Source organism: Actinia tenebrosa, unplaced genomic scaffold, assembly GCF_029948245.1.
Source record: "Actinia tenebrosa isolate PJP-AT-01 unplaced genomic scaffold, QUT_ActTen_1.0 PGA_scaffold0__85_contigs__length_37466705, whole genome shotgun sequence".
In the NCBI taxonomy this organism is placed as follows: domain Eukaryota; kingdom Metazoa; phylum Cnidaria; class Anthozoa; order Actiniaria; family Actiniidae; genus Actinia; species Actinia tenebrosa.
The window spans coordinates 26,029,790-26,045,526 of NW_028292569.1; the positions used below are offsets into that span (position 1 = coordinate 26,029,790).

Consider the following 15,737-nt stretch of genomic DNA (forward strand, 5'->3'; position numbering starts at 1 on the left):
AAGAGAAACATTAGACTGTAAGTTATCGTATTTGCCTTGTAGACCGAGTCAGTTGGGGTGATAGTTTGCCACGTTTCATTCCCTTGAGTATTATTTCTTTCTTTCGTATTAACGCCCAAAGATGAAAGCCAGAAAAGAAAGTGGATGAAATCAGAAAGCATTACCCATAGCCAGAACTGTAATGGAAATAAATGTTCAATCTTACCTTGTTCGGTGGAGTAACATCAACCAGGACACCATCAGAGGTGGCATTCGTAGAAAGCCCAGCATTATTAACGCATCTTACAATAGTGTAGTACCGCTGACCAGGTATGAGTGTAAGACCGCTGGCTTGGACGTATGTAAGCTGAGTGAAGTTAGTAAAGGGTACGACATACTGTGAACTGTTCGTACGTATCGCAAACTGACAAATACCCAAACCACTTTCTGGATCGATAAAGCCACTGACGTTGGTTAATAGAGTACAATTTCGTAAACATGAGATGACGTCATCACGAGGTATAACCTGTCCGGGGAGTGGTGGGGTCAAGTCAGCCTGGACTCCCTCAGTTGTGTCGATAGAATAGAGCCCAGCTTGATTCCATACTCTTATCGTCACGTAATATTTGACTGAATGACTCAACTTGCACTCAGTACACGTTACTTGTGTACTGTTTGTAGGAAGTGATTTCATGGGTTGGATTTGACATCCGTTGGGGGTGGTACCAACACAGTATTCAGTGTTCTTAACCAAGCTCTCTGGATCACGTGACTGCCAGGTTGCCGAGATCCTATCGTCAGAGCCAATCCAAGCCTTGCTACCACGTATGAGCTATAAAAAAAGGGAAATCAATAAATCCGCAGTTCTTATTAAACTGAAAACACAAAAATATAAGGCCCCGTCCACACGTATCCGCAAATTTTCGTATCCGCAATTTTTTTTTTACGGATACGGGATGCGTCCACACGTGTCCGGAAATTTTCGTGTCCGTATCCGCAAATTTTACGAAAACGGATACGTGTGGACGGTGAAAACGATTCGAATACGCTGCGTGTGGACGCAAACATTTTCGTATCCGCAAAAAATAATTTGCGGATGCAAAAATTTCCGGATACGTGTGGACGTGGCCTAAATTAAAAAACAAAAATCATATGAAAATAAAAAACAGAGAGATGGTCGAGAAAGTACTTCTTTCTTTACCTGCAAAATTTCAGGTGGAGTGACGTCAACCACGAACCCATCTGACCATCCCTGAGACGTCATCCCTGCTTGATTCTTTGCTTCTACAGTAACATAATATGCACCAATGGGAGAGAGACTAACATTTGCTGCAAACCCTTGTCTTTGCTTGCCTACGTCACGGAATCCAGCGACGTCATCTTTCCCAGGAGAGGTTCCTAATGCCCATCGATAACCCATAATACCACTTTCGTCATCCTTGAATCCACGCCATATTGTTTTGACTTCAGTGACTCCAGACATGAAATCGATGTCGTTGGAGACATCATCTCCATCAACTACAGTTCCTGATGTGGGTGGAGTAACATCAATAATGACACCATTGGACACCGATGTAACAGTAAAACCGTCTCTATTAGCACAGGTGACCTGGTTCAGGTACCGAGATCCAGGACTGAGGCTTAATCCATGACGAGTTTTGCTTCCTCGTGAACTGACTGTTTCTTCAAACACTATACTGTCATTACCGAAATAAGACCCATCACTTGAAACAGATTGCTGTATCAGCTTCCACTTGCAGTTCTTGACATTAGTATCTCTGTCTTCAAACCCGGCCCACTGAGAGGACATAGTGTTTGTTACGTTCATGAAATCTTCATCACGTCCAGTCCCGTCAATCACTTGACCACGTGACGGTGGTGACGTATCTATGCCTATTTTCCTCGACGTCAAGACTGAAGCAAGACCTGCCTTGTTTCGCACGATAACCAAAGCGTAGTAAGTGGCTAATGAAATAGGTGTAAATGACGACAGTACCGCTATAGTTTCACCTTCAGCAAAATACTTATCTGTTAAACAGTTACCAGGTGTTGTTCCAACACAGTATTCTGAATCCATTATGTCACTCTCGTTGTCACTAACACCTGACCAACCAATGCGCAGATCGACCTTGCCTGCTGATTGGTCAGAAACAACGAATGTGACGTCAACATCTGATTTGACTGGTGGTGTAATGTCTACAGTAAAACCATTAGATGATCGAGTCGAGGTCATTCCACTAGCAGATACTGCTTTGACTGTGATGTAATACTTCTGTCCCGTATTTAGTACGTCAAGGTCAGGTTCATCAGCTGCCAAGGTTACCTTATCGTGTAGACTCAATCCTGCACTCTTGTACTTCATCACATCTTCACTACCAGGCATTGTTCCTATCGCCCACAAGTATTCGATGACAGGGTCGCGTTGATCAGCTCTAAAGGCGTCCCAGTTTGCCCCAACGTTTTTCGTACTTGTAATGTAATCAATATCTTTTTTCTTCGCATACCCGTCCCGAACAGAAGCAGGTATGGGCCACTCAGACACGACACGGAATCCATCAGAACGAAACACAGCATTTAGTCTTGCACCATTGCTACATTCGATCATGTTGTAGTACAAGCGACTGCTATTAAATGGCAAAGAGCTGTATTTTTGTTCAGCATACAAGACTTGCTTTTGTCCCAGTTTGAATGGCCCAGATATGTTTACAGAAAACAGTTCTTTGTATTCATAGTCTACTATACTCCACTTGCATTGCTTTACACCACTTTCTCTGTCTTCAACGCCCTGCCACGTCACCGTTACATTCCAATCAAACAATGCGGTATCGATGTCATTACCAGACGGGTCATCACCATCAATGAGTTTGCTAGTTACAGGCGGGGTCGAGTCAAGAAGCATCCCATTGGACACTTGAGTCACTGATAACCCAGCACCATTGGTAAGTTGAACTGTAAGATAAACTCGTTCTCCTGGATTGACCTTGCATTCACGGCATGTAAACGATGTTTTGTTACCAATATCTCTCTTCTTTTGAATTTGACATCCAAAGGGCTTGAGTCCTAAGCAGTATTCACTTTTGACTATGCCACTTTCGGGGTCAGATACCTCTTCCCAATGTCCACTAACTGGTTCCTTTTGGGTGAAGAAATCCCAATCCTCACCACCCCATCCATCCTTTATGTTTACATCAGATGATATAGCGGGAGTGACATCAATACGTAGAGGAAGAGCTTGAAGAGTAGCATTCAAACCTGCAGCATTAACTCCATAAACAGTGATATAGTAGATAACGCCTTGGGCAAGATTTAAGTCAGTTCTTATTGACTCTGTTGACAAATGATTATTTGACATGGTTACAACATTGTCTCCTAAAGGCGAAGTTCCCACAGCTACCCAGTATTCTTTTATTGGACTTTCCTGGTCATTGAAAGGTTGCCAGGTGATGGTGATGCTATTGTTGACAGCTTGATACTGCAAGGTGTCATCATGTGAATACCCAGCAGATACTGGTCCTTGAGGTAAAGGTGCAGATACATCAATTATAAAAGAGTTGGATGAATGAGATAAAAACAGTTGTGCATTGTTGAAACATTTAACGAGTGCTTTGTATTCCTGTCCAGGTACAAACACTCTATTCGACACGCTGGTCATCCCAGTTGACATGTTCAGCACTTTGTTGATAAAAATGATCGATGAAGTATTTGTCACATAAATATTGCAAAAATCAACACCGCTTTCATGGTCTGTAAAGTCGTTCCAATAAATATGAACTATCTCAGATCCAACGTACTTCTGATGTTCGTCTGCACGGCCAACGTTAACCGAGCCAGCATTAGGCGGTGTATTGTCCATTAGCATCGCATCTGAACAACTGCGAGACAATAAGTCAGCCTTGTTTCGTGCAGTCACAGTAACATAATACTTAACGCCTTGCCGAAGGTTCAGATCGGACATCGAAGTATTCGCAGTTGTCAATCCACCAATATTAATGAGTGGCTGTACTTGTGTTCCACATTTTGAGGTACCAATGGCCCATTTGTAGAACCACACTTCGCTTTCTGGCTCGGCAAATGAATCCCAGTACACAAAAATGTCGGATGTTTTTGAGGTGTAGAAGGTGTTGTCATTCCTGTTATAAGTCCAATCAGTGTTTCCAGGAGATCCTGGATATATAATGCTTGGTTGTGGAGCAGTGTTATCAACGGTGACACCATCTGAGGTGATTTGCCTTACAGCTCCAGCATGATTATAGATCTTCAAGTGTACTTGATAGGTTCGTCCGTTTATCAGCGTAAGAGGGTTGTCGTTTTTAACATGTGTAGCAAGACCCACATCGGTAAAGGGAAGTGCTGCATCCCCACTGACGTTGTCTTTGATTCCCCATTCAAATCTCTCTATCTGACTTTCTAAATCCCATATCCCTTCCCAGTTTGCAGCCATGCTGGTCAACGAGGACTGATATTTTAGATCTGGTTCGAGGACTCCATCGTTGACGATTCCCTTGCTTGGTGGTGTAGTGTCGATAAAAACACCATCCGAACTTAAACAGTTTCTTAGACCAGCATTGTTAACTGCACAAACTATAAAATAGTACACATCTTCGTGTAAGAATAGCCCAGTCGCACGAGCATTTGTCTGTAAGCCATTTTTCTTGAATGAGGCAACATCTGGAACGCCAGTTCGATTCCTACTGATGCCATATTCATAGTATTTGATACCTGATTCAGGATCGCTAACGCCTTCCCAACTTGCTGACATCTCTGTCACGTTACTCTGATAATCAATATCTGTCTGTGTCACACCATCGATCACTCGTGCTTCACGAGTAACAGGAACTGTAACATCAACCATAAAGCCATCAGAAGAAACCTCTTTGCTGAAGAGTCCAGCCATGTTCTGTGCTTTGACTTTGGTACAGTATCGCTGGCCGTGGACTAGATTAAGGTTTTGAAGAAAGAATGACGTAGATGATGCTGGCATCGTCTTAATGAAACTATTACCCGTCACGTGATAGTTGCCTTGGATACAGCTTCCAACAGCATAGTAATATTGTCTGACGCCAGTGTGAGGTTCTTTGAATGCTGTCCATGTTGCTTTGACATATGCAAGACTTGCTTGGTAATCATAATCTGAGCCAGCATTTGAACCATCAGACACAATTCCAACTCGTGGCGGGGAAGAATCGGGGATGACAAGAACAGAAGCGTCTTTGTAAAGAAGAGCTCTGTTGTAGGCTCGTATTGCCACACGGTACGTACTTCCATCTGCCATGGTGAGATTTGAGAACGATGCAGATGTTGTCAAACTTGATCCGGACACCCGTGTAAAATCTCTAGCAGTAATATTTCTTGATGCTGGAATGACTGCCCATTCGTAGTGATACAGCCCACTATGACCATCCGAAAACCCGTTCCAAGTTACTTGTAGATTAGTTTTACTTGATACATACACACACGCAGTTGAATTGATAAAGTCTTTGACTCCTCTAATCGTCAACTCGCCTGTAAACACAGGTCGTGTTGTATCCACTATGACTCCATTACTCTTTACTTCGGTTGCTAGGCCAACAGCATCGACTGCTTTGACAGTAACAAAGTACTTTACTCCACTTATAAGGGAGAGTCCACTATGGCTTATTGATGTTTTCATTCCAACTGATGTCCATCCTACGACATCATTATTCCTACTGTCAGTGATCTTGTACTGATATCCTACAACACCACTACCTTTGCTGCCATCACTAAAGCCATTCCAGTTAGCTGATATAGTTGTACCATTGGACTGATGCTGGATGTCATTTGCATCCCCATCGTTTACACTTCCTGCGCGCGGAGGATCACGGTCTATCAGAACGCAATTCGAAGATGATTCTATAAACAGTTTAGCCTTATTGTAGCCTTTCACAACAGCACAGTAACGTTCTCCTGAAACCAAATTGAGTCCAGAAGCTGAACTAGAGCGGTTCAGTGCAGTTTTCAGGTAAGCTGATATCAGGCCAGCTCCATTTCGTTTAACAGCCCATTCATAGTACAACATTCCACTGTGAGGGTCTGTAAAGGCAGCCCAGTTAACACTGAACGTGCTGATCCATTTAGCATACGTGGCATCAACACCCGTTTGAGAACCATCGTAAACCCTTGCTGCTATTGGCTTAGACAAATCCACAACTACTCCGTCACTTGTGCGTTCACTATAAAGGCCTGCCTTGGTATACGCTCTAACAAGCACTTTGATTATTGATCCATCAGCAATATTGCTAAAGACCTTGGAGGCACTGGTATTTATTCCTGTACTTGTCAAAGATAGAAGTTCCACCGTGTTACTACCACCAAAAGCAACATAACTGACTTTCCATTCGTATTTTTGGACACCGTTTCTAATTGTAAACCCTCCCCAGTTTGCCGTTATGGTTTTAGTAGACTGGTAATCGATATCTGCTGTAGAACCATCTAGTACCCAGCCATTTTGTGGGACAGACGTGTCTATGGTTATAGCACTGGTACATACTAATGGTCGTGTGCCTCCTCTCATATCCACTGCTTGTATCGCTAGCTTATAGGTTTTAGTGTCTTGGAGTGTCAACCCAGTAATTGACTGCTTTGTGTTGGTATTTGACAGCTGTCCTTTGGTGCTTGTGGCAGTATTACATGCAGATGAACCGTTTAGTAAATACCATTTGTACGTCATCTGTCCACAGCTAATGTTGAAACCATTGACCTTAAAGTAGAGGACATTGGTGTTGTGTTGGTACGAGGCAGAGGAAGTGTAAGCCGAGTTCTGAAAGTCAACTGTGCCAGTTGTAATTGTTATGGGATCTGTAACCGCTGCAGTGCATGAACCAAGTTGACCATCACATCTGCAAATGTTAGTAAAGAAATACCGTTTGTCATTGGCATCTTATGTTTTTCCTTCCTTAATTAGTAATATATTAATAACCTAGCCAGAGGATATTACAAACCCTTCATTCTTGTTGGAGTCGCTACTATTGCTATCTTATTTACAGCCCAGTAGTGGAAAAAAACAACTGAACATAGCTTTTGCAATATCTTTACCCAAATTTCGGAAAAATAACTGTATGAGAGACATTTTCGAGTGATATTTTCCATCATAGATATCATGAACAGACTCACCTTTCTGGTTGGTCACAGATATCCTTTGCAGCTTGACAAATCGTCCCTGCAGCCCTGTAAATATCCTTACATCTTCCATCACCTAAACACACAGACGTACTAATACAGCTTGTGCTTGGGTAGGATGATTGACAGCTGTAAGGCTGACCAACGCATCGTCCTCGAGTACACATGTCTTTTTTGGTGCATGTTTTCTTGTCGTCGCAAGGTACACTGGGACGGTTTGTCCAAGTTCCTGTTGACTTGCTTGAGGCATCGTACAGATCACACCACTGACATTGTTGGGAAGGATTTAACTGCTGATGATTATAATCCCTGCCTAGAATTGAAAGTACATTGGCATATCAAAGTCTTTTAACGGCCAATTCACGGATTATAATTATACAGCTTCTCATTAATCCCATTTAGGTAACTGTCCAATTATTTTCTTAATTGGACAGGTCTATATAATTAGTAGGTAATGGGATTTCATGCTCCCCAATCAAGAAATAATTAGACTCCAAAAATTCCTCTGACTGCCAAATTGGACTCGGCCTACGGCCTCATCCAATTTTGGAAGTCCTCGGAATTTTCCTCGTCCAATTATTTCTTAATTGGACACCATGGAGTCCTATTATATATACAAATTCATAACTTAGGAGAGATGTCCAATAAAATCTTCTTACAAGTGAATGACAATTGGTTTGGATTGGGAAACATAATTCTCAAGTTGAATGGATCAGCTCATTTACAGAGAAGCGAGAAAAACATGTACACTCCTTTTCATACCTGCTATTTTACAAGTACACTTTCCATTGACAAACCCAAATCCAATTTTTTTACTGCAGTCAAGACCATTGCACGACTGGCAGTCTGAGGTACAAGTAAATGGTGTACCAGTACATTGACCATTGCTACACGTGTCTGATCGGGTGCATTTGTTACCATCATCACATGATACTCCATTTAAGTTGGTCCAGGTACTCGTGCTCGAGGATGAATTACACCACTAGTTTTAAGAGAAAATTCAACATTTGATTAGAAATATGGAATGAAAACATAAAATTGGATGGTTGGTTAGTGGGTGGTTGGGTGGTTGGATGGCTGGTTGTTTGGTTGGGTAGTTGGTTGGTTGGGAGGTTGGGTGGTTTGTTGGTTGGATGGTTGGGTGGTTGGTTGGTTGGGTGGTTGGTTGGTGGTGTGGTTGGTTGGTTGGTGGTTGGTTGGTTGGATGGTTGGGTGGTTGGTTGGTTGGGTGGTGGGTGGTTGGGTGGTTGGGTGTTGGGTGGTTGGGTGGTTGGGTGGTTGGGTGGTTGGGTGGTTGGGTGGTTGGGTGGTGGGTTGGTTGGGTGGTTGGGTGGTTGGGTGGTTGGGTGGGTTGGGTGGTTGGGTGGTTGGGTGGTTGGGTGGTTGGGTGGTTGGTGGTTGGGTGGTTGGGTGGTTGGGTGGTTGGGTGGTTGGGTGGTTGGGTGGTTGGGTGGTTGGGTGGTTGGGTGGTTGGGTGGTTGGGTGGTGGGTGGTTGGGTGGTTGGGGTGGGTGGTTGGGTGGTTGGGTGGTTGGGTGGTTGGGTGGTTGGGTGGTTGGGTGGTTGGGTGGTTGGGTGGTTGGGTGGTTGGGTGGTTGGGTGGTTGGGTGGTTGGTGGTTGGGTGGTTGGGTGGTCGATGAGTGGTCTGTTGGTCGTCCGTTCCTTTGTGCGTGCGTGCGTGCGTGCGTTCATTCGTTTGTTTGTTTTTCGGTTTCTTTGTTTGCTCATAAGTCTATCTTAGATTTTCTACTTCTTTGGTGATTTAAGAGCATCAACAAACCTGGCAAGGATTCCCCGGCTTCAGTTGTTGATTCGCAAAGCAAGTCCTCGCCCCATTTTGCTGAATAACACAGTGACCATTCTTCAAAGGACAACCTCGACCATCATTGGTTTCACACGGCAGGCATGAGTAAGGTGTACCACGACAAGCACCGTTGACACAACGATCATCTTTCGTCTTGACGCTGTTGTCACTGCAGGGAAGGTTGTTGTTACTTGTCCATTGGTGGGGGTTGTTACTATTACATTCCTATTAATTAAAAAAGAGGGAGATAATTATATTTTTGATTTTAGGCGTGATCTTACAAACACAAGTAGTGGCCTACTGATTCTAACTTCTGTAAAAACATGCAGCGGGGCTCCGCTCTTTACCATACCCCCTCCCTAACACTCAACCATTCAATGATCTTCATTTATATTGCCAAGCCCATTGAAGCTGAAACAATTTCCTTATTTATTGAAACACGGAAGAGTTGATTATCCAATCCGTCTCACATCCAAGAGCATTTGGATAGGTAGGCACTTGATTGAAAGTGAATAAGAAAAAAAAATTGGGTACCTGACAAGGAAATCCTGTTCTCAAGGCTCTATGGTTGAAGCAAGTTTTCGTTCCATTCACAGTAATGGCACAGAATCCTGGCTTGACTGTACACGTGTTCCCGTTGCACTGTTCACATGATAAACACGTGAAGGGTGTGCCTACACATCGTCCATTAACACAGTGGTCTGCTCGTGTACACAAGTTACCATCACTACACGGAAGAGCATTGTTATTAGTCCAGGCTCCTTTGTTTGCGCTGTTGCAATCCTGTTGGATTTGAACAAAAAAGGCAAGTAAGTAAAACATATAATAAAAACTGGGGATTTTAGTGCGCATGAGCGAATTGTCTATGATGATAATGCAGTTTTTTCCTGAAAAAGTCCGGAAATCTCCAAGATTTCAAGTTTAATGAAAGACATCCATTGTAATTTTCACCAAACCTGATATTGTGTTGAATTATCTGTAGTTATCTTTCATTTTTAAAGTAAATAAGAGAACTTTGTGGAAGGATCTTTCAAGAACAAAACTAGCCCTGTGGGGTGGCTGGTGGTGGTTACAAAAATCCTATGCGGGAGAGTAGTAAGGTCGAAATTCGTTCTCGCCCGAGTCCTACGCAAGTAAGAACCTTGACATAACATTTTTTAAAAAAATTAATCCCCCACCTCGTCGGTCGACAACAACGCTATCGGTCGTTCCACACGGATAAGTTCGGGAGAATATTTGCATAACGACACCTTCAATGTCATTGTCCCGAAGTTAACCTTGTGGAATGTCCGAGAGCATTGTGTCCGACCGATATTGAACTAAGCGGAGTGCTGAGCTCTTTAGGTAAGCCTCACTTAAAATGTTTTCTCCCTGCAAAGTTTGGATAGGACGAGCTGTAAACATTTCACTACCATCTAGATAAAGCTCTGGTCTATTTATGTAGGAAGTTTGAAGAAAAAACTTGAAGCCGTTTTGAAGAAAACGGCGAAAATGTGATTTTTAGCAAAACTCTAATATTTGAGGTTTACAACGACAATTAGTAAAAAAAATTATTCGATGAGTTATTAAAATTTGATGCTGATTTTTCTTATGGCTTATCCGTAATACTTGGAAATAGGTATGTGAAAACTTCACGGCAACCATTCAATGGTAATGTTTCTACAGCGCAATGTTTTATATGCTTCAAATTTTGGATCAAACTTTCAAGCGACCTCATAACTTTTTTTCTTCCCAAGACTTTCCATCCAATGGTCGTGATGCAGTTAGACATCAACTGAACAGTCTCTTCTGCTCCACTTTGCTCGTTTGGGCTAAAAGACAGGTATAGTTGCGTGTCATACGCATAGAAGTGAATGTTCGGCAAATGTGACGCAGCAATCTGGAAAAGCTTGTGCATATAAATCGTAAACAGCAGGATCCTTGAGGGACACCATGCTCTAGCAGGAACTTATCAAATAACCCAATAACTTTCGCAGATCTTCCTCCATACTCCTTGACCATCCTCCTAACACGTCCATAATGACATTGTACTGATGTACTTTGTACCCAGGATATTGATCTTGTAATTCCCATCGCAACGGACCGTACTTCACCGTCTTCTCTTCATCTTTCTTTTCTCTATTCTCCACCCATGGGCAGCTCATCTCCAGAATTACCACCTCCTTGCTTTTGTGATTTACGATTTTAGCGTCAATTATGTTCATGAGGTGGCCCGCTAAAGCCGAGAAGGTTAAAATATTATAATGTCAGAAGAAAGAAATGATCTTTCTTTGCTAGTTAAAAACGATGAGCGTATGCCAGTGAGCGTCCTTAAAATATATAGATTAATCATTTTTTATGATTTCATATATTCTAACTTTTTATTTTTATTTATTGTGGGCTGCTAAAGCTAAGAAGGTTAAAATAATATAGTCTAATATAATTAATAAATATAAACAATTATAATTACAAATCATTAAAAATGATAACAAATAAATAAATAAATAATAATTATAAATAATTATAAATAATGCCAGAAGAAAGAAATGATCTTTCTTTGGTAGTTAAAGACGATAACCACGATGAGTGCGTACGCATGCGCGCGAGCGTCCTTAAAATACATGTATAAATTAATCAATTTTCTTTCAACCAAAATTACAGCTTCTAATGATAACTAGCTTTACCTGGCATGCGTTGCTAGGGTTCTTTGTACCATACGCATAGCAACGACCTCCAATGCTGCACTGTCGTAGATCACAACGCCTACCAACTTTAGTGTAGCAAGCACGACATTGACATGTGTAGCTACCAAAGGTATTGGTACAAGTATGCTGACAGGGACTATTTAAACACTCGTCGACATCTGAAATAAGCCATTAATAAGTTTAAAACGGGTTGCTTATGAATTCCTCTCACAGACACTAACTGGTGCACACATGTAAAAAAACGCTATTGACATGGGGACAGATTTAGGGGAAGGAGATCTGGCTGCGGCCCTCCCTTTTAGTTCCGCATTCTTTATTTTTTATTTTTCCTTTTCTTCTTGTTCAAAATATCCCCAGAAAGCAGGAAAAAGCATGTCTGGAAATCACATTTTAAGAATCTTTTTTTTTTGAAGTATGTTCCAGGCCACCTCTGGTTTCGTTTTGCTTAGTCATCAGTGAAATATAACGCCTAATTATGTCGGGCTCTCCCCCCTTCTATACGCATTCTCTTTATAGAAAATCAGTGACACTTTGTCCGTCTTTCCACCAGACTATTTTTATATCCAAAATGAGTGACCTGCACGCAAAAATGCTCTGCTACTCATTACTGCATTCCAAATGCTAAAAATTATGTCAAGTCAGTTGAGTGATGCAGATCACAGAAAAGTTACAAGGAAATTTTGATCTCTTGTTTATTTGGACCGTGCCGCCTTTAGTTAAAATTATTATCAATTGCAAAACCAAAATTAAGGAGGCTCAGGGTAGTTTTGGTCTGTCACACCTAGCCGCATTGAAACGGCTACAACTTCGTCTTGAATAACTCGATCTGCAAGCGCTTTTCACACAATGTCAGGAAAGGATTAAAGGTTTCAAAAATGATAAATTAGTTTAAAGCGGCCTTTTCATTATGACGTAATGATGACATCATAGAAATCGTTTACCGCTTATTTTCTCGAAAACTAGACCTAAACTTTCAAAGCGACTTGCACCAGTCGATACTATTCATCAAGGCACCCAACATATTGCAATGTGAAAAAAATGTATGAGAGCGTTTTCCAAATATTACGCGGTGAATATCTTTGTACCCTCAAAATCGGGGCTTTAATTTAGTGGATTCAATATTTTTAGTGGCTAGAATATAGGTACGGATATAGACACTGTCCTTATTGAGTATGAATCAAATTGTGACTTTCTTTCTAACGTTATGGATTTTTTGATATGAAGCTAAATGACCCCATTTGTTGTCAAAAGCGATAGAAAATATCGTTGAAAGCGGCATTCAAAAAATCGTCGAACGATTCTTTTCTAAATGAAGTCACTAAAAGATGTATCTTTTACAAATATTTTCCTTTAATTTCATATGCATTGAAGGGTTTTAAGGCAGTCAAATAAAAATAAGTACGCTCATAACTACTTTCGCTCACGGCTGCTTGTTGATTATTCACGCTTGACTTCCGTGTTATTCCTTGTCGTGTGCTGTTAGTATCGAGCGTACTTATTTTTATTTGACCGCCTTAAAACCCTTCAATTACTTGGAGGATAAATGTTTTAGGGAACGCTCCCGCCTTGAGCGAAATGGAGACACAGTTCCATGTCGTCGATAATGTTGAAGTATTTTCTGGACTCCCCAACTAGAAATTTTCAGTTGTCACGAAATTGCTTTATTGGACAATCCGCTATTGCTGAGATGAACAATTTCCTGTCGAATAATATCAGGTTAAGGCTTTCCCGGCACATAAACACGGCCAAGACTATTTCTGGCCGCCATGTTTTCTTGGTCTTCCGGCTGTGTTAGCACTGATAAACCAATCAAAATGTCGTATATTGAATTTAAAGTTGATTGGAATTTTCATATCTTCGTTTTCGACGTAAATTTCAACTGAATAATGAAATCAAAATTCGAAAATTTAAATCATTCATCGACTCTAGGGGTCAACGCGTGAGCTTGTTTGACTGTAATGCCCGTGCTGTTTTTTAGGCGTGGTAACAGCTATCTCGTATTGGTTACAGCCATTCTCGATCACAAGACGTTTTTCAAAACATTGTCGGCAAACACAAAGTTACTTGCCTATAGAATGTCAAGGAAACGCCTTGATTGACGTCCACCAAAACCTTCTTCATCGCGGCAGAAACAATTGCTAGAGCGGCGCGTGTGATTGAGAATGGCTGTAATAACTTGAACTACGCGATTTCTTCCAATGATGTGGCGCGAATCATACATACTTTTATAGAAAAAATCTAGATGATCAATTAACTTTGAATGCATTTAATTTCCTCACTTTCTCATCTTTATTACTTCGTTGGCACATTCAGATTCCCTTTTTAATAAGAACAAACACAAGGTCTCGATCCCGTTACTGATAAGTATGACTAGTTTTATATAATAATTTTAATGTTAATGTTAATTCTAATGTGTTAAAACACATGTCACGCATGTCTTAAATACGAGTCAAAGCCTGCGTTGGTCTTGAAGGCAAGTAATAACGTATTTAGTCACATGTCTCTCACGAGTAGCACGTGCAAGCTAAATTTGACCTTGATCTTATTCAACCTTTCGCCAGGCCTAGACCTGTCCTATGACGTATTTGTAAAAGTTGATCTTTCTATGACCAAACGCTTCCTTGTAAATTGTATTCTAATCGTACAAAACCTGATTTTTGAATCATTCGTTCGCAACTTAAATATTCTTAGTTTTCTTATTTTAATTAAGAGGCAACGCCTCCAGAAATTTCTTGTTTAATATCGGATAATTTTGACAACCTGTTATTGTAAAAATTCCTATAAAAGGGATGCATTGAGATAATTTAGTTGAGTGAGCAGTAAAGTTGCAGTTGTAGAAGTTGCTTGGACTTCCAATAAAGACTCTACCAGCAATCACCCCGTAATACGTACACAATGAAGTCATCACGTCCGGAATTACATGATTTTATATTTATTTAAGAACAAAACCAAACTTAATCAGTTTAAGAAAAACTCAAAACGTATCTTTTTAAACCATACCGATATGATTAAATAATGACCGTAGCGCAAAAAAATACCAATTTTTTTCCTTCTCTTCTTGGCAATTTAATAGCAAAAATCTACTTTAGATATCTACTAAGAATGTATTTCTTGCAAAAAAAGGGGGATTTTTATTTAAAAAACTCTACCCGAATCCGCCATCTTATTTTACATTCTCGCATAGCAGTAGTATAGGGGATGGGGGTTCCAGCGCAACGACAACCGGAGGATTACCCGCCTAAAGTACCCCCTCGATTCGTACCGCGATTACCCGCATCCCGTGTTTATGTAAAATATGTTAGTCTATATATGGAGTGCGAAGAATGTAAGAGAACTTTTAAGAAAGAAGCGGATTTGAAAAAGCATTTAAAAATGAAGACGAAGTGTATGAGCAGTTATGATTGTGGATGTGGTAAGAAGTTTGAGACTAAGGTTAAATTGTTTTGGCGTTGTCAGGACTGTGAGTACGACTACGACGACCTAAAAAGTGCTTGGTATTAGGTATAAAATATTTCCTATTATATAGATGGAATCCCAAAGCAACTTCAGCACGGTGTCAATACCCGGTAACGGTGAGATTGACGTTAGACAGTTTTGGCGTCAGTCAGAAAGGAAGGTTAAAAGGACTCTCCGAAAAGGTATAGAAGAATTAGGAGCCCTGAAAGCGAGCATAATGGTAGAAGTAAGTTTGTCAAAAGACGAGGTAATGACGACAGCAATGTTGCGATCAAAGTCGTTAGTGATATTAGAATCCACGAATCTGGATAGGTCACTCAGTGAAGCCTTAGAAGCAATAATGGAGTCGCTGTCTAACTACACGAAAGAAGGATCGGGTTGGACAGTAGAGGAGGTTGAAGGAATAGAGATAAGTATGGCCAGGTACGTACCCATACGAGGGGGGAGTTACGTACCGCTACCAACGTGGGTAGAAAGGAAGAAGGCTATTGTAAACGTGAAGAATGAAGACAATCGATGCTTTATGTGGGCAATCAGGTCTGCACTGTATCCAGCAGAGAAGGATCCCTGTAGGACAAGTAAGTATCCCACAGACGATTTAGAGTGGGATGGTGTGGAATTTCCCATGCAGTTGATAGACATCCCCATATTTGAGGAAATAAACGATCTAGCAATTA

The 15,737-nt window shown here is 41.2% G+C and overlaps 1 protein-coding gene across 1 annotated transcript in view; it reads right to left on the reverse strand.

Annotated features, from left to right (window-relative positions):
* Positions 1-15,737, reverse strand: part of LOC116293925 (uncharacterized) — a 35,246-nt gene that overhangs the window by 1,561 nt on the left and 17,948 nt on the right. The window contains exons 3-9 of the mRNA XM_089037840.1: positions 11,584-11,762; positions 9,455-9,703; positions 8,897-9,145; positions 7,879-8,098; positions 7,111-7,429; positions 1,181-6,836; positions 206-811 (exon numbers count right to left, since the gene is read on the reverse strand). Coding sequence (XP_088893966.1) covers positions 206-811; positions 1,181-6,836; positions 7,111-7,429; positions 7,879-8,098; positions 8,897-9,145; positions 9,455-9,703; positions 11,584-11,762 — 7,478 coding nt within the window. The remainder of the gene's footprint in view (positions 1-205; positions 812-1,180; positions 6,837-7,110; positions 7,430-7,878; positions 8,099-8,896; positions 9,146-9,454; positions 9,704-11,583; positions 11,763-15,737) is intronic.